General features: G+C 37.2%; 1 protein-coding gene across 1 annotated transcript; it reads right to left on the reverse strand.

The window, feature by feature from the left end:
* Window positions 1–12,084: 12,084 nt before the first annotated feature.
* On the reverse strand, window positions 12,085–17,225 carry LOC131028961 (pectinesterase). The gene is made up of 2 exons (XM_057959345.2): window positions 16,107–17,225; window positions 12,085–12,916 (listed from the first exon to the last, which is right to left on the reverse strand). Exons 1-2 carry the CDS (start codon window positions 17,071–17,073, stop codon window positions 12,225–12,227), a joined length of 1,659 nt encoding a protein of 552 aa, XP_057815328.2. The 5' UTR covers window positions 17,074–17,225; the 3' UTR covers window positions 12,085–12,224.
* Window positions 17,226–22,956: the final 5,731 nt, after the last annotated feature.

The following is a 22,956-nucleotide window of genomic DNA, read 5'->3' on the forward strand; positions in this document are numbered from 1 at the left end:
ACGACTTTATTCCTCTGAGACCCATGTGAGGACGTGTCGGGAAAGGACCCACCATGAGGGTTCGAAGAAGAGTCTCTGAACTGCATCACAGTGTGCTGATAATTGGTCAAGGCAAAGCACATATTGGTAAAGTTTTGATAACGATTTAGGGACAACTTTTCCCTCAATGTCGGTTGTAGGTTGCTTATGAACATAAGTTGCAAGTCATTATCCGACAGGGGAAAGGGGATCTTAGCTGAGATCGTCTGATATCGTGAGATAAAATTCGTCACCTTCTCATTTGGTTTCTGCTTACAATGAACAAGGTCGCATATAGTGACCTTTCTCCCTATGTTAGCCTGAAACCTCTTGAGAAAAAGATCCATCAGCTGGTCAAAGGTGCGGATGGAGTGATGAGGAGGTAGAATAGAAGTTAGTCTTCTTCTGAGGTTGGTGGGCTTTGTTCTCAATGTGCAATCAATCCCTAGGCACAAATGGGATTCTTCCAAACCTTTCTCCTATCTCCTCCTCTCTATTCAACACTGTTTGCACCCTATTGTATTGGACATCACTCCTCCTAACCTTCCATGCTAAGGCATTCAAGTCTGAAATGAGGTCCTCTTGTGTGTCACCAAAAATGAACAAGTTTGGTTGTCCAACTGGCTGAATCTCCTCTCTTCCAGGAATGGGCAACTGTTGGAGAACCATGGTTTACCTAACCTTGTTTGCACCTTTAAGGATTTCAATCATATTAATGTGTTGACTGAGCATCTAAATAGGTCTGCAAAGTATGATGACTGTCCTTTACCCTTCAATAGTGAAAATTTCCAAATTGGATGCAAAGAACGTTGGTTTACTCAAGGCAACTTCTAGGTTCAAGTGGTCATTTTGATCAAATGACTTAATGCAATGTTGTGGAGCTTGTAGTAGGGTGTCTCAGGTCTTAACTGATCAGTTTTGATGATTTGAAACAATCATTTACTTCTCCTTCCTTACCGATTTCATGAAATTGTCAAATTTGCTCCAAAAAGGCTACTAGAATTAGCCCTAGTTTTTAGTGAAATTTGTTCACCCTGCTCAATCTGCTAAACTTCATGGAAAACCCTTGGAGATGTGGTCATTTTATGATGAAAGCTCAAGGATTTTTGCTATGGCAAGTACTGTACGGACTGTTTTAGGACTGCCCCACAAAATAGGCACTTTTCAAGGGTTTTTGAGAGTTTTGGTGAGGGTTTGCGAATTAAAGGTTTCCTCCATGATGCTAGACCCAAATTAAAGGTCTCAAAACTTGCTATAATATATACCAAACACTCCCAATTATTCAAATCTTATCTTAGAACACTGACATTATGACAAATAAATGCCATACTGCTGCCCTTACACAGAAATAACAGTCTAGAGGCCTGGGACAGCAATGTTTTTAAGGTTTTGCATTTATTTTGAACATTTGTAAACCATATACAATGAAAGTATATCATATATGGATGCACCAAAGACTTAAAATGAGTGTGAACACCCTGCAAAGCAAATAAGAAGGGATCTTTATAACTGCTGTTCCTAAACCGCCATCACTGCACTTTGACAGTATTAACACTGTTACACTTGCTTTCTTTATTTTAATTCACTTCTTCACTCTGTCCCTGGCCTGCAAAAAGGTGTTAATGGCAAGGTAAAACAATATATATATCCTCTTCAAGGATCTTGTAAATTTGAACACTTAAGAAGATGCCTCAAAACATGACAACATTATGAGACTGTGACAAAGAAATACACCTTTCTAGGATCCTTATTTAGGTCCTTTACAATCAAATGGTGTACCCTGTCTTCTTAACCTTGAAAACACTTACAAATATATTCCCATGATGCATAAAGAGAAATCCATCATTCCATGCTATCCATTTGGGAGGTTGGCAATGAGGTTTTATCCATGAAACAGTGACACACTGTTTTTACAATATGATTACACCTTTGCTTCTTGTAACCAACCAAGTCATGAGAGAGACAAGGATGGTGGAATACAATGAAGACTCTTTCCAACTTAAGTCTTCATCAAACTATCAAAGTACAGTGCTATGAACAGCAAAGTACCATTCAAACAACTTTAAGGATACCCAAGCCAAGTTGCTCACTCCACACACTTGCCATGGGCTTACAAACACTTGTGCATTGCTAGAAAAGAAAAATGGATGTATGGTACAGTATGTACAGATCCAACAAATTCCCTCAAAGCCATGGGTGAAGAGACTTTGAAGAAATTAGTTGGACCATGAATGGTCTTCCATTGGAACCACAAAACAATGCCTTTCTCAAGAGCACTTCAAACAAAACTTGTTCCAAACCCCACGAAAAGATCAGAGATCACTAATAAAACATCAAGAGAGATCAAAACAATGAAAAAAAGGAGTAGTACGGACTCATGGAGCCATGGTACGGACTGTACTCTCAAAAGTGCAGAAAATTAGTTAAAAACTCACAAAAATGAGAGCAAAATAAGTATTTCTCTTAATTTTCCAAAATGAACAACCCATACAATGATTGGAACATGGTTTATATACATGTGCCAACTTGTTGAAGCCCTTGTACAGACAGGTACAGGCTGGAACTAACCAAAACCACCAAAAACCACTTTTTTGACAACTTTTGACAACTTTTTGACAACTTTTGTTGCTCAAAAATTGCATTTTGACTTCCGGTGACTTGGCACTCAAACCAATGACTCAAAATCATCTATAAACACTAAATAAACATGCTCCAATGCCTTTCAAGGCTTTCCAACATCAAAAATTCAAAAATGCTCATTTGGACCCAAAATTGACAATTTTTAGCCTACTGAGCAAAAAAACAAAAATCTTGGAAACTCTTAAACACAAATGAGTTCCAAGCCTTATTACACCACAAAACAAACCTATTAAACCTACTAGAAGCATAAAATAAACACACATGCTTAATTTGTAATAAAATGTTATACCTGCTAGGATTTGAGCATTCAGGTGCTCAGGTGCTCCTGCACCATGGAGTGGTCAAGCAAAGAATTGTACCAATCCAACGCAGTCCCTTTGAGGGAATGAGCAAACAACTTAAGGAGAACAAAGTCCAGATTGTGATAGTCACTACACATGGTCATAAATGAATTGATGTGAGTGTTTGGGTCACCATCGCCACTGAACCTACCGAACTTCAACAACTCGATGACCGTTGGAAGGATGGTATTCAGGATAGTGATGTCTAAAGGTCTCTTCCTATAGTATGTGGGTGCAGATGATTGGTCGGAAGCAAAAGCCAGAGAAGTGAGTTGCAATTGAAGCTAGCCCATGTTTTGCAATATAGTATTCAGAACTAGGTTTGTAGGCGGAGGAGGGGGTGGTGGAGCTGCATCACCTCCCTTGCCAAATGACATGCCGACTGACGTGGTACTGGCAAAGACAACTGCAATATGGGCAGTAATAGTAATAGCAGTCAAGTCACTAACCATACCCATGTAACCTAAAGGAACATAGGAGACACTGATACTCGGGATGGTGGAATCCACCTTGCGGGCTCTCAACCCTGGGATGCTAACACGGACCTGGGACCCAAATAGATCAAATTGGGTGTCCACGTGGGGTACCTCGGCTAAGGGCACGTAGTTTTTAACAATCATGGATAGGGCCCTCAACATTTCCAGGCCTCTCCTATCGGATATCAACATGTCTCTCAATGTTCTGATGACATTCTCGGCCTTGGGGAGGACGTTCTCTCGGTTCAGGAATCCCTCAAAATCTCTCAGATTCTTCTCTAAAGAATTGATCTGCTCGAAATCGATAAAGACAATAGAATCATGATCGATAGCAGGAGGGGAAGACAGGGTAGAACTCCTAGGAGAGTTAGGTTGCAAATTAGAAGGAGAAGGCCCCCAATCAGAATATATTTCAAACTGTGAGAGGTCAAGAACTCATTGGGATCGGATGACTGCTCACCCTACATGGTGTCGAGTAGAGGAGGACTGTAGCGATCAGGAGGGAAGCTCCTTCTGGATGACCTGCTGATTATGGCTCCTGTCGCAGTCTGGGTCGTAAAGCTCATAAGCTGATCGACAACCAAATCACGGAACAAGGACACCTATGCAAGTCTTTGGAAAAAGATGTAGGATTGTTTTGTTTTGATATGTTTAAGATAAAACCGTGAAAGGGAAAAAGATGTTTGCTATTTTTGGCTTCTGTTTTGTGTTTTTTATTTTTAAGTTATTAAAATGAGTGTGATGTAAAGTAAAACAAATATGCTAAACTTGGAAAAGGAAAAGAAATAAAGCAACTAAACTATACTAGAAGAAACAGTCACACATGAATCCCCTTTCACGTCGAGTTCACCAAAATGTAACAGAGGGAATTTGTCACCTCAAGGATAAATTGTCCTTCTGATTACCTCTGCGAACTGGCGCTAAGATGAGCCAGGGGATAACATATTTATACAAGAAGCGTCAGCCACTCGAGAAGCGTCTCTAGACAGCTCTACAGAGCCTTTTCCCATAGGATGAGTGCGGGGAGCTGGGATATCAACGCAACGCGTTGTCGTACTGTACGGTCAGAGTGCAGAGTCCGGGCAGAAAGTCCTGGACACATTGATAGAACTTATGAAACAGCTAAACAATATTGAAAACTATGAAAAACACAGATTACGAAACAAAATAAGGAAAATAGTAGAGAATAATGAAATCTCACAACCGTTCCATGCTGTGAATCCTCCCGCAAGATAATCTCCTCTTCACGAAGATGCGCCTACACACATGCAAGAGAGAAAATGTTGGGGGTTGTGTTTTGGAGCCTGCCTAAGTCATACCCCCATTTTGGTGTTTCCACCTCCACAAACAACCCAAAAAGCCATGAGAAAGGAAGATGATGAAGAAGATGATAAAGAAGAACGTAAGAGAAAATACAAAGACAATATTGTACTATCTGGTAATTGGAAAATAAACAAAATATTGAAAATACAAGATAGAGTTAGATTACTCCCCTAGTGCTTGGCAAATATTGGCATGCTTGGTAAACTTGGTAGCTTGATGATGCTGGAAAAATGGTGGTGGTGTCTCAAAGAGCTTCAATCTCCAAGAACAATTCTTTAATCTACCAGATCCATTGGAAATGTCCCAAAACCAAGGATATAGGCTAAGGGACGAGTTTGAATGTTGGCGGTCGCGGAGGGAGGCGTTACGATTCCTTCCCGGTGCAGGTCGTAATGTCCCAATGACCACCTACTGGCTAGTAGGTTGGCGGGATGGTAGCATGCTGTGCGGACGTCTCAATGTCGCGCCTTCTTCCATGAATCTGTCAGGTCGATAGAATTGGTAACCAGATCCATTGGAAATGTCCCAAAACCAAGGATATAGGCTAAGGGATGAGTTTGAATGTCAGTGGTCGCGCAGGGAGGCGTTACGATTCCTTCCCGGTGCAGGTCGTAATGTCCCAACGACCACCTACTGGCTGGTAGGTTGGCGGGATGGTAGCATGCTGCGTGGACGTCTCAATGTCGCGCCTTCTTCCGTGAATCTGTCAGGTCGATAGAATTGGTAACGCCTTCGGGGAAGCTGACACGAACTTCTTCAATGGACAAAAAAGGACAAGTTGGTGAACCTGTCCTCCACGCAGCGTGGGGGAGGCGCCACATGTCGCAATTGCCACTAAAGGTGATGACGGTGATATTTTTGACTCTACAGGTTGTCTTACCAAAGGTTTCTTGTTCTTCTGTTGATGATTGCTTTGACCATAACTGAAGAATTCTCCTTTCTCAAATCCAAGTCCTCGCATGTCTTTTCCATGTCTCTGACTTTCTAGCATCTCATCCAACCGGGTTGAACTAGCTTTGAACTTTTCTTTATACTCATTAGTATTAGTTAGCTCATCTCTTAGAATTATGATCTGTCTTTCAAGTTCTTGTCCATAATTTTTTGTTTGCACCAATTCAAGCTTCAACTGATCATTCTCATATGTTAATCTGTAACATTCATTAGATTTGTCTTTTAATGATTGAGTCAATCTTTCTTCACTCTTCTTTCGGTCCTCAATCTCCTTAGTTAGCTTCATGACAATAGATTATATCTCATTCTTCAAAACTGTATTCTCCCTTGTTAGCTTCTCACATTCATTTGTTTTATCTTGTAAGGTTTGATTGTCAACACTTTGTTCTTCTTTCTCTTGCAACTTATCCATCAACTCCATTCTCTTTTCTATAGAAGTGTTCAATTGATCTTTCAATGTTTTAATAAATTCTTCAACTACATTCAGATTCATTTTCAGACTACTATTTTCCTTCATCGTTGCATCAATGTCTTCAAGTGCCACAGTAAGCTGTCTTTGAAAACCGAAGTCCATTAATTCAATCTTCTGGATCTTCTTCAAGCTGTTAGGCTTCTTCTGAGGCACAATGCTTTGCTACCAATTGTTGGAATCAATGAACAATGAGAGAGAGGTGAATCAGTGTTAAGGTATTTACAAATTTATTATATTGATTCTTTAACCACTGGATGCCAAGAACAAAAACTAAAATGTAGAAACACAAAGAAAATAACCACACAACCATAACACCAGAATTTTTACGTGGAAACCTGGAAAGGGAAAAACCATGATGGGATTGAGTACCCACAATATTATTATACTATGGCCAGTAGTAAATAATATTATAAAGGTTGGAATGCACTTGCATTCAGGCACATTGCCTAGAGCTCACTGCTCAATTGCAAAACAGGGTTGCAACCCTGGAGGAAGGCTCACTACCTTACAGGCTATCACAAAACAATTACAATGATCAATGAACTACAGAATAGCATCTAACGATGCCAAAATACAGTATCGGTTAGGCTCTGACTGATCTGTTGTCACTGCTCTGAGAAACTACTATGGTATGCTCTTCTACCCTATATCGGATCATGAGAACATAAGATGTGCATGTGAAACTGCGCTCAATTGCTTCCCAACACTATCTCTCATACATACCATCACAAAAATGATCATCCAAGTCGGTCTTATATATTCGCACCACCAAAATAGATCTCCAACTAGTCGGCTTCTCAAAGCTACAAAATATGAAACGTGTCGGCTCAAATCATTTGCAAATCCTTATATCGGACCTAAAACATGTAATCACAAGCTTCCCATAGGTCAGCCCAATCACTTCAAACTCATCAACAACCACTGGAATCACCTCAATAATCTGGACCACACACTACACCATCAAACATAATGATAACCCTGTTCTTCTTGTAATGCTAGATACCAGACCAAGAAACTTGCACTAGAATCGACACCGGAGGCGAAAATTGCCTGATAAGCTACCTCACACATCCAATAACCTATACCATTCACCACAACCAAAACTGCATCACTGGAAAAGAGTAATATTTATTGGATTCATACACTGTATTCCACCAACCAGACTTATGCTCATGAATAACCAAACTTACTCAAGACTTCTAGTAATCTCAATTTCCATATACCGGATAGGATTTGTAGGCTGAGTTGCCATCAATGACAACCCCCAAGTAATCTCCATGCATCTAACATCATTAATCTCCACCAGAACATCACCAGAACAGTGTCTTTTACCAACACCAAGACCTACAAATTGAACTTCATAACAACAACAATGACCTTCATACTGACATTCTCCCTTCTCCCTTTCTCTTCTCCCCCAAAATTGCACCTGTCAAAACTGAACTCTAGCTAATCAAAATTCAACTTGTAATTGCCCTCATGTAAATTTCATTTTATTCTTTTCATTTCATTGGAATCCCAAAAGAGGTACACCCAACTAAGGTTCCCACCAATTTTATCATTGAATTTGAAATTGGAATCTCCTATTGGTTGCGCTTACAACTAGCACAAATTAGGCTTTCTATTGACCCCGGAATAGCAAAACCCAAAACCTCCTCATTGGGTGCCAACTTTTCGTATTTACCTACTTGTCATATAGCATTAAATGTGTATCATAACTTGTAAGTGTCCCACTTCTAGATCCAATGCTCAATTTGGGTAAATGACAAGATACATAGTAGACGTTGTCAATTTTACATGAAAATTTACCAAATGACAATTACAACTTGCCGGATTATTTAATAAAATAATTATCTTATACAAATATTATTCAAACTTATTCCACATAAAATACTAAAACCTAAACCTAGAAAATTGAAAATCAAAATGATCTCTTTTTGGTTTGATGTTGATTACCATTAATTGTGGATGATCCTATATCAGACACCCATGGTAGAAAGAAAATGTTTCTTGAGTCAAACTCAAAAACATTTGTGGACCCTATGTTTGTCTTGGATCCAAATTATCTACTTTGTCCACTGGTATTTTCCTATTCTTCACTTTTTATAGCCTCATAACATTATTTCCTTTCATCATCACTCCTCTTCTATCATTCATAGAATTCAAATTTTCAAATTTGACTTCCCACCAATACACACTATCAAAAGTAAATAAAACAAGTGAATTTCTACCTTCTCTTTCAATGAGTCTCCCATTACCTCAGTTATTGTTTCAATTTTTCCCTCTCCTTCCACCTTGTCTCCTTCATGAATTTTCATTGTTTCAATGCCTTTTGAAAGACACACTATTGTTGCAACTTAGTTTCCTTCACTCGAAACATTGTTAGTACAACAATCAAGAGACTCATTTTCCTCACTTCCTAACAAGGAATCAAGATCACTAATCAAGGGGCTTTCATCTATACTATTCTCAACAAAGATTCATTAGAAAACCCTTCATTTACCTTTGCATCATGTTCCTCAAATTTAGTTTTATCAAAGCTATCTACTGCTGCAATAATTTTCTCTATTTCTTCACTTCCATTCTCATCAAAGGAACTAGTATTATATAATTTTATCTCACCTTTTGTTGTAACCTTTGTCCCACCTAAAATCAACTCTTCTCATTCTCTATCAATTGCTTCAATATGCATTAGAAAATCACCCTTCTCAACTTCTTCTTGGTTAGTTTTAGAAAAAAAAATATACTCTTTCTTCATACCATCTATGTCATCTACTAAACAAGCCCTTGCATTGTTGCATACCTTTTTCATTACTCCTTGCAATGGCTTCAACTTATGTTTTGCTCCATCTTCAAAAATGAATATTTATTAGCATACCTATTGTGCATTGCTCTCATGTCAAATTGCCAAGGCCTCCCTAACAAAACATGACAAACATTCATAGGCATAATATCACGCATTATCTCATCATAATAATTTTCTATATTAAATTTTACCAAGCTTTGTTCGTTGACCAAAAAAAAATTGTCACCTTGTAGCCAAGCTATCCTATATGGATGTCGGTGTTTTCTCTTCTCTAGCTGCAATTTACTCACCATCTTTTCAAAAATGAGATTGTTTATGCTTCCACCATCTATGATAACATTACATACCTTGTCCTAAAATTTGGATCTTGTTCTAAACAAGTTTTTTCTTTGAATTGGTTCACTCAACGAGGCTCTCCATTTTCAACATCCTCTGATTGTAAAGATTCTTTTTATGTTTCCATTTTTTAGACATTCATATGGTTTGTTTCCTTCTTTTCCACACTCAAAACAAGTTATCTTGTAGTTTTCTCTTTAAAACCCTCTATCTGGTCTTCCTCTTCCTGTAGAATCTTTTTTTATGGGGTATGAATCATCATTCCTCTAATTTTATTGCTGCCATGGTCTTTATTTTTCTATTTTTTAAAATTTGAATCCTCATTCTGATCTTCATATGATCTTCCTTCTATCTTTTTGTCACAACCTCTTCCTCTCTATTTGTTTTCAAATCTTTTTCTTGTTCTTTCTTCTATCTTCAAGGTAAACTAGTATGCATCTTCCATTGTGTAAACTCACACAAAAACCATCTCTCAAGTCTTGTATTCTCGACCTCAAACCATTGATGTATATTGCAACCTTCTCCTGAGTATCTTCAACACATCCTTTCTAAGAAAAATCCTATGAAACTCCTTTGTATACTCCTTCACTATTTTGGTTCCTTGTTTTAAACCTTGCATTTTCTTGAGCGAATCTAGTTCATAATCCAATGGCATGAATTGTCTTTTCATATTCTCCACCATTCTATATCACTTAGTAATTTTCTCCTTTCTTCTCCTTCCTCTTTCCAATTGAACCTCTCTCCACCAAATTGAAGCATTTCCCTCTAATCTAGTTTTTGCAAATCTCACTCTATCAGGGTCTTCAACCTCTTCAAATTCAAAATATTCTTCCATGTCATTGATCCAATCCACTAGCTCTTCAAGATTTGAATTCCCATTGAATGTAGGAACATCAATTTTTGGCCTCTTTCCTATTCTTGACAATACCTTCAACAAAGATCGTTCACAACCATTTTTGTTGCTTCATCTTCTTCATCGTTTGTATCATTGGCATTTTTTGTAGCTTCATCCTCTTCACTCTCAAGTTCTCTCCTTTGAGAAAAACTTCTTCTAATATCCTCTTGTAAAAATTCAACTTGTCTTCTCAAGGCTTTGAAATCATCACCATGAACCACACCTAGAGGATTTCCACCTCCACTTATAACTCTACCTCTACCCCAACCACATGGGGCTCTTCTTGCAAACATTTTTCTCAATACCCACAAGCTCAATCTTGGTGCAGATTGTCTCTCTGCAACAAATTTGTTTGCATACTTAGAATCACCTTGCTTTGATACCACTAATGTAAGGGGGGCTACAAACCCGTCTAACACAACCTAAAATCGATTTCAAATGTACTGTTGTAAATCTGATTTGAAATCAGCAAACAAAGATTATATGGACATCAAATTCATGCAATAAAAGTAGGGAAATTGTTATTGAAATCTGCAACGTGTTTGCATAACAAAGAGCCAAGCTTATTGGCTTTTCAATTCCACATTACAATCTCATATAAATCTACTCCAAGACTTGCAAATTGAACTTTATAACATCAACAATGGCCTTCATACTAATATTCTTCCTTCTTCTTTGCTCTTCTCCTCCAAAATTACAGTTGTTAAAAATGAACTCTAGCTAATCAAAATTCGACTTGTAATTGCCCTCTTGTAAATTTCATTTAATTTTCAATCATTTCATTTGGAATCCTAGAAGGGGTACGACCAACTAAGATCCCCACCAATTTTGTCATTGAATTTGAAATTGGGATCTCCTATTGGTTGCAGTTACACCTCTCTTACAACTGGGTCAAATTTGTTGACCCCAATTGAGCGCCAACTTTTGACATTTACCAACTTGTCATATAGCATTAAATGTGTGCCATAGCTTATAAGTTGTCCACTCCTAGATCCAACACCCAAGTTGGATAACTGACAATTTACATAGTAAAAGTGACTGGTTCTATATGAAACTTTACCAAATGACAATTACAACTTGCCAATTATTTAAATAAAATAATTGGCTTATAACAAATATTATTCAACCTTAGTCCACCTAAAATACTAAAAACTAAACTTAGAAAATTGAAAATCAAAATACTCCCCTGAGATGTAAATTGCTAAAGTTTGTTCATGTACATGTGATCCATAGTATGGCTGCAAATTGTTGTATTTGTTGTTCTTGTTGGGTTGTAATCTTAGAAGATGTATTTAGTCATATGATTGTTGAGTGATCACTTGAAAATGTTGAAATTGTTATGTATCGCCTAAAGATGTAAACTTTGGTTGTTCGTGGCCTCTTGTTTGGTTGCAATAGTTGTCTCTATTAGATTGTTATCTTTGTTTGTGTAGTTTGCTTCTGTTTGTGGCCTCTTGTATGACTGCATTAGATGTCTATGTTGGACTCTTAACTTTGTTTTTGTAATTACTGTTGAGTAGTCACTTGGTGTTTCTTTGACAACCCTTGTGTTGCCCTCTTTTTTTATTTGCATTTATTCAATAAAAAAAGATAAAAATGGATTGCATAATTTCATAATTAAATTAGATAATTGTAAAAAGAAAACAAATTATCTCAAGTTTCATAAATCCCCTAAATTATTTACTTTTTTTTAATAGATAATTTGTTGGGCTAGGAAATATAATTGCGAATGAATTAGTTCATTAACTTCAATAAAACAATTAAACTATGGAATTTTACATAGTGTTGCAAAGGGTTGATTTTTATTTTCAATTTAATTTAATAGATTTAAAAATAAATCAAAACTATTATTCAAAGCAGAAAAGATTTTTGTATACTATATAAACTTTTTGTTACTTAATAAATAGTAAACTAAGGAAACAAAGACACTGTGGTCGAATTTATCTTTACAACACTAAACAAGACCTTAAATTTGAGTAGAGGGAAGCCATTGTTGGCCCTGTATGAAGCTCTGCACCGTATACATCCCCACATTTTTCTGAGAAATCTGATTGCACCAGGGAACCCTTCCAGAAATTTCTGCACCAGGTCCATGATTCTGAAATTCTCCATAAAACAGCGTATCCAAAGCAAAAGTCCCGTTCCAAGCCATCCAACCCTCAGGCCGTATCACATTCCCCAGATAAGAATTCAAGAAAACAGTTCTGGAATACATCTTCCATGGCCGCCCCAAATAGACCATGTGAATACTAGGGTTTGCACGAAAATCCTTCATGTAATCCTCTGTTCCGTCGACAGAGCAGCCATTAAATACAAAGCCTGTGGACTGAGCCGGGTCCGTGCGGCCCTGCGCAGTGACAGGGTCTTTCTCACCGGATTTCGACCTCAGCTGCCGGGGGCGCACACGAATCGAGCATTTGTCGAAAATGGCGGCAGCGTTTCCGAAGATGAAATCGTGCGTTCCTTTAATTGTGCAATTTTTGTAGAATTGGCGGAGGGTGTGGGCGTACAGAGTGTCTTGGTGGCTCAGGAATGCGCACCTGTAGAAAGCAGAGAGATCACTGTCCACTCGAAGGGCTACTGCTTGGTGGGTTTGTGGCCCCTGGTATGCGTTCTCGAATGTCAGGTCCCGTGCTACGAAGCCGTCACCGTTTACTCCTGCACCACAGAACTTTTCATCAATGAATATAAACAGTAATATTTTGCTTGAAAAGAGAAAACCTTAAACAACTCTTCAACGACTGTTACACTGTTAGATTGAGGCAAATCCCATTTGGATGGGGTAAAACCTCTTGGGTTTTATAACAACTGTGATGGATTTGGTTGGGAAAAACCCTGTTGTACGTTATAACAAAGGTGATGGATTTAGGGTTTTAATTTATGAATTCTGTTTTATAGTCTATAATATCAGGTGAACTAGTCTATAATATCAGGTATTTAAAGTGAAGTTGAGTGGAGGAACTGATTATTATTAGTTAACTCATGAATAAGGAATGAGGTCCCTATACTTCTGGTATGCAGAGGCATGTGATTGAGCTTCAAATGAATACTACCATTAATATTTTGCTTCAAGAAAAGAAAACCTTCATCAACTCTTGGACGACTGTTACACTAAATTGAGCCAAGTCCCATTTGGCTGGGGTAAACCCTCTTGCTCTCGTACCTTAAGACCAAGGTGATGGATTTAGGGTTTTAAGGTTTTTAAATTAATGAATTCTGTTTTATAATCTATAATATCAGGTGATCTGTTATATATGGCTTATAATATATGAGACAAATAAGAATCATTATTAATTAGTCTATCAATAAAGAAGAGGCCCCTGTACTTTCCAGTATGCAGAAGGTATCTGGCACCTGACTGTGCTACAAATGCAAGGTGCTTCTGAACTATTCGATTCAAAATAGAAAATGTTTGATCTAATTGAAGCTCGCTTTCTCTACTCTGCCATTAAACAGTTCTTCAGTTGAAGTTTCCAGAAAAAGCGTTTGAGGCCTGAGCGTTACGGGCACAAAAAATGACTTCTAAGATGTTGGAGCTTCAAGTTTTAATTTTGCGAGCTGGTGTTTGTATGCACCAACTTTATTCTATTTGTGCTGCACGAAATCCTTAAAAAAGGTTATTTTCTAAACGTCTGATATGATCTTTTGGTGTGTAACCAAATTCGTGAGTATTTTTTGATCCGAGTCCTATTCTTGTCATCAAGAACAGTACAAAAATTTGATATGCACCTTACATGCCGTATTTTGCCATACAGAGTTTTGTAAAAATGAATTCCTTATCAAAGACCGCGGTTAATCTTTTGGCGTGAACAAAAAATTGACGAGTGTTTAGTTCTAGTTAAAAATTCAAAATTAAATTTTAGTGGATGTTACGAAACAAGGAATTGGTTGTGAATTAGAAAGGCAACGCCCCCATCAGATGCATTGAAGTTTTCAATATGCAAAGTAACTGCAGGGGTTCATGAGAAGTGTACAACTATTCTGGAATTCTTCGCCACTCTAACAACTACAAAAAATGCTGAAGACTAGTAACAGAAGCTGGAATGTTTAATATTGCCCGGAGGCTTTACAATGGCATCCACCTGCTATTGCTAGTAGCACAAGCAGGTTTCGAAATGCATTTTTTCAATGAGGATTTTATATTATTTATTGAATAAGGTTTATTATTTGATTGGGGGTATGGGTCTATGTTGATATCTTTTCGATAAACAGTTAAGAATTGAGGGTTACCTATTTTACCAAAGTCGTATGAGATGCAATCCTTGTCTCATTCTGGGGGTTTGAATCTTTGTGAATGGTGTAATCAAGAAACATGCCATCATCTTTACCAATTGAACTACGACTCTTTAATGATGGAAGATTTTATATCATCTATTGAATAATTTTAACTATTTGATATAGGGGCATGGGTTTATGTTAATATTTTTCAGATAAAGAGCTAAAAACTGAAGCCATGTTACCAAAGTCACCTGGGACATAATCCCACACCTCATCCTTTATATCATACCTCTGAGGTTTGAATCTTTGTGGATGGTGTAATCAAGAAACATACCATCACCTTTACCAACTGAACTACAACCCTTTGGTGATGGAAGATTTTATATCATCTATTGAATAAGTTTTACTATTTGATATGAGAGCATGGGTCTATCTTGATATTTTTTAGGCAAAGAATTGAAGGTTATTCGTGTAACTAAAGTCACTTGGGACAAAATCCCCACCTCATCCTTTATATTATACCTCTGAGGTTTGAATCTTTGTGGTTGATGTAATCAAGAAACATACCATGATCTTTACAAATTGAACTACAACCTTTTGGTGATGGAAGATTTTCTATCTATTAAATATGTTTTTCTATTTGATATGGGGGCATGCGTCTATGCTAATATTTTTTCAACAAATAGCTAAGAAGTGAAGGTTATCCATTTATCAAAGTTATCTGAAACATGATTGCCACCTCATCCTTTATATCATACCTCTGAAGTTTGAATCTTCAGGATGAATGTAATCAAGAAACATACCATCATCTTTTCTAATTGAACTATAACCTTTTGATAAAGATAACATTTTACCAGTACTGAAAACATTTTTGAGTTCTGAGATTATCATGGCAGCAGTGTGACTTTCTGTAATCTAAAAGATTTTCTTTCCTGTGTTTCCAGTGTCATAAGAGCATTTCTTTTTGTTGCCACACTGTACATTCATACCAAATTTAATTATCTATACCTTTTCCTAAATTGTTTTCTGGCTGCTAAATGCAGCCACTGTTGTACAAAAACAAAAACAGAAGAATCCTGACAACTGTCAGCAGAACTCGCTGTAAAAGTTCAGGAATGCCCCCTTTTCACAATCTATAAACTTTCTAAGAGCAAGCTGTGTATAACAAGCGTCTGTGCATGCATTGAGGAGGCTATAAAGTTCAAGTAGAGAGGTACAGGCACTGGGTGGGTGGTTGTCCGCTTCTAAAAGCTACTAATGAAGGAAAGGACGAAGGACACAAGGCTTAATTTGAGGAGCAGGGTATTTAGCACTGGGTTCAAATATATACCCGCAAGTTCGAGTCCACTCACAAATCATCTAACAAAAGAGAAAAGATCACTCACAAATCATCTAACTAAAGAGAAAAGATCACACAGGCTTGAGGTCTTTTCTAAAGAGCTGTATTTGGGCGTTTACATATCTGTTTAGCAAAACAAAAAATGTAAACAGTATACAAAATTGTTCAGGATACCTTGGCACCTGATAATAAAATATATGTAAATCTTAAGAACCCTAGAAAATCAGGCGGGAAAGTAGAAAACACACATGTTGTAACGCAATTTAATTTGGGAAAAAGCAGAGCTTTTACCAACAGTTGCAGAGTCGTATACGGTGACTGCTCCGGGCAGAGAGGGAACGTATTTGGACCCTCTGATAACTGTTCTCTGCATTCCTTCGCCAATAAAAACCAAATTCGTCTTACTACGAGGGATCCGAACAATTTCCTCATAAACCCCAGCCCTGATATGAATCACAAATTTCCGTGCAGAGTAATCAGGCGCAGCATCTACCGCCGCCTGAATGCTGGACACAGAGCCCCCTTTTTCCTTAGACACAGTCACATCAGGAACAGCATCAATGTGATCAATGCCCTCTAAACCATAACCAGTGTAGTCCAATCTTCTGTCATGTGCATTTGAGGATCTCTCTGTTGAGGGAGGCTTCCAGAGAGCCATTTTGGTGCCGTAGGTGTCCAGGGCGTCCACCATGCTGAGAGCATTACTGCTCAAATTTGTGGCATAATCAACACTTTGAATGACGGCGCTTATTCTATCTGAGTTGTTGACATATCTGAGGTCAGAGGCACAGTCATATTCGTATGCCAGAGCTGCGCTCATCCAGGCTTTCACGTCCTTAATCCCCTGCTCTATTTTGCCATTTTGGCTCTTGCCAATCAGTTCAATGGAATACTCCATGAATTCCACACAGTTGTTGGCTGCGGCCGTCACGTTGGCATTTGCCCGAGAAGCAGTGAACAAATCTGTTGACAGAAGATGACTCTTTTTCGCTGCATCAGATGAAAGCTCCATTGCTGCTCTGATAATCTGTTGGGGTGTGGCCTTTGCAGGAAGATTTGACAGAGAGGATTTGCAGAGCTGCGGGAGTTGAGTTGCTCGGCAGGCAGCGTTTATTGCAGGGGTGGAGGAAAAAAGCTTTCTAGCATGGTGGGTTTTTGAATTGCTGCATAGAAGAGGATGGAAAATGACGAGTATTATCACTGGAACAAGAAGAGAAGCCATTGTTGGGGTAAATTTAGCTGGTTTTGAAGCTACCATTACAGAGGTATAGCAGAGAAGTGCAAAGCAGAGGCCTGCCAAATTGTTTGGCTTCAATGGTACTTATTTTGGCGCGTGTCAATCTAAGACACTCGATGTACATTTATGAAAATAAGAGTTTTGTTAAAATTCTCTTCCACGCGGCATTACCATGATTATTGTGGGGTTCCATGTAATTGTTTAGGCTTCAGTTCCAAGGAAGGCCGTTTTTAAGATCTGAGCTGGCTTTGTTGCAGGGAATGAGAATATATAATTTTTTTAGAAGTCAATTATTTTATTTTACTGTTTTTCTTTCTTTCTTTTTTTTAATGAATAGGTTTTTTTAATTAGATAATAATATTAAAGTATATATTCATAACAAAAAAAAAGCAGGGGATATAAGATCACCCCAGAGTTCCTCGAGCAACCAAAGTAGTGGGAGCTGAGGGGAAGATCTTGATCATCTATCTTCATCTTTCTTGTCTCATATGAATTTTTTTTTAGAATTTTTTTTTAAGAATAGCTATTGTTTTTTTTTTAAGAATAGAATATTGTTTATTTAACTTGATTGATAAAAAATGGTATAAAATTAAAAAAGAAGAAGAAGATGGTAGAGAGGTCTATTTATAAAATTTCAATGGATTATGTTCAAAACAAAGGCTAAAGAATATTAAAAGGGATTCTTTAAGTAAGATCATAATTAGAAAGTTTTTTAAATTAAAGAATTATTAGATTTTAAGAATAAAATTAGATTTTTATTTTGAAAGCACATTAATGCAAAATCATGTTATTTTTTTAATTTTAGATTATTAATAGGTAAAGTATACATTTAAAATGTTGGATAGATAGTATCTTTTTAAAGTAGGGATTTTATAGATTTTAAATTTTTTTCTATTATATAATATTAATAAAAATATCTTTTTTTACATGAAAAATTATAATAATTATATAGTAATAAAAAATCAAATTAAATATAGTCTAAGGGGTTGAGCTTAACTGGTTAAAACACTGGGTTCTCATGTTGGAGACCCAAGTTCAACTCCCAATAGGGACATCTAAAGAGGAATTCTAATCAAACATAATAATAATAATAATAATTCAAAGATATGTAATGGGGATGGGGGCCCCTACTGTGTCCCCACTGGTTCGCTTCAGCCAATTACCTAGAAAAATGAGATTGCCCTTTATTTGAAACAAAATATTGAAAAGAGAGGGACAAAAAAATGTGCCAACTATATGGCATATTTTTGTGGGCCATTACTTAATTTCAATACCAACCTTCACCAATAGCAAAAATACAAATTCTTTAACAATGAATACTTCGCCCCTTTTGAAGAATTTTACATTATGGTAAATATTTTCTTCCCATGAAACCCTTATTTCTCTAAACAATAAGTACCAAGCATGGGACAATGAGGTTTGAATTCACTCTTTGTAGGTGATACACATGTTTTATTTATTTTCTAAGAGTTTTTTTTTATATAAAACAGATTTATGCATATAACTTTACAAGGAAACATTCATCATAATTGGGGATAATCTTAGAAAAAAGGCATTGTGTGGTTTCAAAATAGAGATTGTTGCAATTCTAAAACATGTTTCTAAAAAGGAAATAACAATTTAAAAAATCATAAGATCACATAATCATAAAGTCTATGATGAAGACTAAGTAGTTGAAGCTACAAAGCCATTGGAAGGCAAGTTCCAATCATTTGGCCTAACTCACCCTTCATCAAGAAAATGTTTTCAATCATTAGCAGGCTCCTAATCAATGAGAGAATTATCTCCATTTTTTTGATGTTGTTAATATGTGACTTAAAGCTATGACCCAATTTGAGAGACATTCCTTTGTGGCGAAATAACAAAAGCTAGGCAAGAGAATTTATCAATGAAATGCAATCATTTTTCTATATGGTCAGTAAGAATGGAATCAATCTCCTATTAGAAAAACGTAGTTGAAGAAGAAAATAATATTTTTATATAGTAAAGGAATTAAAACTTGAGTTATTTAAGCTTATGTGATTACTTTACACTATTTTTTAAATTCTAAAGAGTGCTCACTTTGCCCCTTTTACCTCCTTGTTTTGGTTATCACTTTGGCCTCATCGTAAATACATTATTCCAACACTCAGTTTTTAAAATTTTGTGTTAGTTTATTGTAGCGTCCTAAAATTGCACCATTTGCAATTTTGACTGCATTTAGGGCCCTCGCCTTAGTGTTCCCATCCTCACGCTTGATCTAGACCTATTTATGCCTTTGCCATGCAATAAATGTCATATCTTCATGTATACCTTGTTGGGACCCCTCAACCCTAGTCCAGTTTGGGGTAGGACTAGGGCATGGCACCTTGGTCCTCACTGGGACCATGGCGCCACGCCATGGTCCTCTCTTATTGGGGCCTAATGTGAACCCTAGGCCCTATCCAAAATTTGAGCGGGAATTACTTCTCGTGTCGGTCTATGTCAAAAAATTAATATGTTTGATGATAGACAAGTATATAAGGAGGTCTTCCCCTCTCATTTGAGCATAAGGCGATAAGGCAAGGAGAACTATAGTCAATCATTCAAGCATTGAAGCATTCATCATCAAGCATTTCTAGAGGTCTTCAAGGTTGCATATTCTTCATATATCCATTGCGGAGCAACTTTACATCATTCATTTGCAAGCATGTGTGTGTGATTAGGGTTTTGTAATGTTCATGCCATTTCATACAACATATGTGATTACATTCAAGAAGCAAACCATCATTTATTTCAAGCATTTGCAATTGTAGCGTCGTAAATTGTACGCACTTGCTAGGGTGGTACAATTTCACACCTAGTTTAGCACCCGCCTTGGCGCATTTTGCATTTTGCATTACTTTTTCCCTTTAGCACTTAATTAATTAAATTAATTAGGTCTAAGGTTCTATTTTATCATCTCCCATATCATAAAGTTGGGCCCTTTTCATTAAAGTGTGCCCCTTTCATTTTATTCCTCTAATACATCATTTAATCAAAAACCCTAATTAGGTCCTATTTTGAAATTGGGGGCTTGATTTCGGGGGTCAAAACATCTCGAAATCACCTGTAACTTCAGGATTCGCTCTAAAATCATCATATCCGACGACCCTAAAAATTTGGTGAAAAGTTGTCGGGACCATGGCGCCCGGCGTGCACACGGTCCCGGACATTTTTCCCGAAATTTCAGGAGCGCAATCCAATCATAAAATAAAGCTTAACCCCAAGAAATTGGCGGGAGATTCAATCTCTAGGTCGGCCAAAAGTTGAAATTAAGACCTAGGGTTTCCTATATAAGAGCTCTCTTTCTTCATTTGAAAGGATCCGAATTTTGGTTTCAAGGACCTTCTATGCAGCAAAAGAGCATATCTTTGAAGACTTCAACAACATTCAACATCCATCCATCAAGCATCTATCAATTTCATTCGTCCATTTAGGGCTTTGAAGGCATTGAAGAACAATAAGGGATCACCAACTGAAGATTGGCTTGTACCCCTCCCTTGGGGTTGGGTATGATTTCATGTTGTTTTCATGTCTTTGCATAAGCTTCATTATATCATTTGTATTCATGCTTTAGATCACTTTGCATCTTGATTTGGAGTATTTACATTATCATGTACAAGCAATTAGGGTTTACTTTCTAGGTTGCTCTAGTTTGCTTACTTGCATTTTAGGATTTTGCACACACACAAGGTCTGCACACACTACTTTTACAATACAACTTGGCTATTCGTGGAGGTGGAAATCACCAAAGCCGGGGTTTGACTAAGGCAAAACCCTATATAGCCGCCCACCATACCTTTTCAGATATAAGTGCAGGTTTCGGGGTTCAGACGACGCCGCAAGTTGCAGATCCGACGGGAGCAGACTGAGACAGAACTTCACACCAAATTCCAACCCAGAAAGCTAGGACAGGGGCGTGGGGCGCCCTGGTCCTGCCAGGACAGGGGCGCTGGGCGCCCTGGTCCCTGGTCCTGTCCATTTCCGTGAATTTTAGCAGTTTCAGAGGTAGCAGCTTCAGTATTTCAGGCTTCTGGCTTCAACGGCAGATCTTGCAGAATCAAATCCATTCAAGGTACACATTTACATTTCTCCTCTTATCCTTACAATTATCCCTACATTTCCTAGTGATGGCACTTCCTTTTCCAACAAAATTCCCACTAGAGATGATGAATTAATGATAAATGCTTACCCTTCTCCTAAAGTTGGTCTTACCCATAAGCATCCCTTAGAGAAAGAAGATGAAATAATAAGCAATTTCCTTAATTCTCTCTCCCCTAAAGATCATATTGAACATATTTTGAGGAAAGAGGATGAGTTTAACACATCTATTGATGCTCTCCCTCCTAAGGATGAGGAATTAATAAACAATGTTATCTCCTCTCCCAAAATTGACAATACTTCAAACACTCCTTTCAACAACCTCACTATTTGGGATGAACCATTAGAAGAAGGTGTAGATTATTCTCTTCCCCATGAGAGAACCCTAGCCAAAGGGGATGAAATCAAGATTGAAAACTCCCTTGATAGTTTCTCACCTTCCTTGAATCTCAATCATTCTCCCTCTAAAAATAAAGCATCTCCATCTCAAAACAAGATGGTTAACATCTCTTTCAAAGATCTCCATCTCAAAAGTGAGACTTTAGAGAGTAATGTTGATCCTTCTCCTAGAGAGTTTATTCCCCATGTAGATCCTTTGATGATAGAGGATGATATGACCTTTCCTAGTATTACTCTTCCTACTGGAACATCAATGCCTACCCCTTGTCTCTCTCCTAAAATTGATTTAATCCGTGATAAGATTTTAGTGCAAGAGAAGACTATCAATAATTCTTCCAACACTTTTGTTCATTCCTCTAAACCATCCTCAATCAATTTGATACATGTAAATGAAACACCTAACAAACCTCTCTTCACTGTCCAAGGTGCCCGTCCTTCTCAAAATTCTCAACCTTTGAATAAGCCTATCTTAGTGGTCCAAGGTGGTTATGCTAATGATTCTTTTTGCACTCCTAAGAAACCTGTTATTACTGTGCAAGGAGGTTATTCTACTAAGAGCCCTTATGAGTATGCTAAACAACTGACTAGAGAGAGTTATAATGCGGTTGCTCATACCTATAACACAAGAAATAATAGGCAACCTAATCCTCCTCCAGTTATCCCAACTTCACTTCCTCCTTCCCAACCTATTCTTCCTCAAGCTCCTCGTATTTCACAAATGCTTAGTAAGGACTATGATCTCATAGAACAACTTAAAGCTACCCCTGCTAAGATATCCCTTTGGGATTTGATCCAAACTTCTTCCGCTCATCATGGAATGTTACAAGATGCCTTGAAAGATTTGAATGTTCCTCCACCTAATACATCTAGTAATATAGTGTCTTTGGTTAACTCTGTGATGAATCCTAAAGCTCAAATTGTGTTTGTAGACACCTAAAATTGTCATGTCTAATTAAATAAATATTTTATTTATTTAATTATCTAAGCCTAATTCTTCTATTAATTAAATAAATCTTTATTTATTTAATTAATTCATTTATCCTCTTCTAGCCTTATTTCTCATTTAAATAAATACATTTATTTATTTAAATTATCCTTTTCCTAAATTAAATAAATACTTTTATTTATTTAATTGTCTTATTCTTCTATTAATTAAATAAATCTTTATTTATTTAATTAATTCATTATCTTTTTCTACACATGACACATGTCATTCATCTCTTAATTCCTACACTACATACCTCTTTCATTATTTTGGTATTTCTTATACCTACCCTCTAATCCTAGCCGACCTCTCTTTTTACACCTCTCAATCTTAACCCTCCATTTCTTATTGTGTCTTCTATTTAAGGAGATGCTTTCTTCATTGTCAAACCCTAATGACGAATGACTAATGACTGATTT

The sequence above is a fragment of the Cryptomeria japonica genome, chromosome 7, assembly GCF_030272615.1.
Source record: "Cryptomeria japonica chromosome 7, Sugi_1.0, whole genome shotgun sequence".
In the NCBI taxonomy this organism is placed as follows: Eukaryota; Viridiplantae; Streptophyta; class Pinopsida; order Cupressales; family Cupressaceae; genus Cryptomeria; species Cryptomeria japonica.

What these genes read in the sequence shown, in the direction of transcription:
- LOC131028961 (XM_057959345.2), bottom strand. Translation starts at nt 17,073, where the DNA reads ATGGTAGCTTCAAAACCAGCTAAATTTACCCCAACAATGGCTTCTCTT. An exon ending in ATACGACTCTGCAACTGTTG is followed by an intron (nt 12,917 to 16,106) that starts GTAAAAGCTCTG and finishes TCTGTGGTGCAG; the next exon opens with GAGTAAACGGTGACGGCTTC.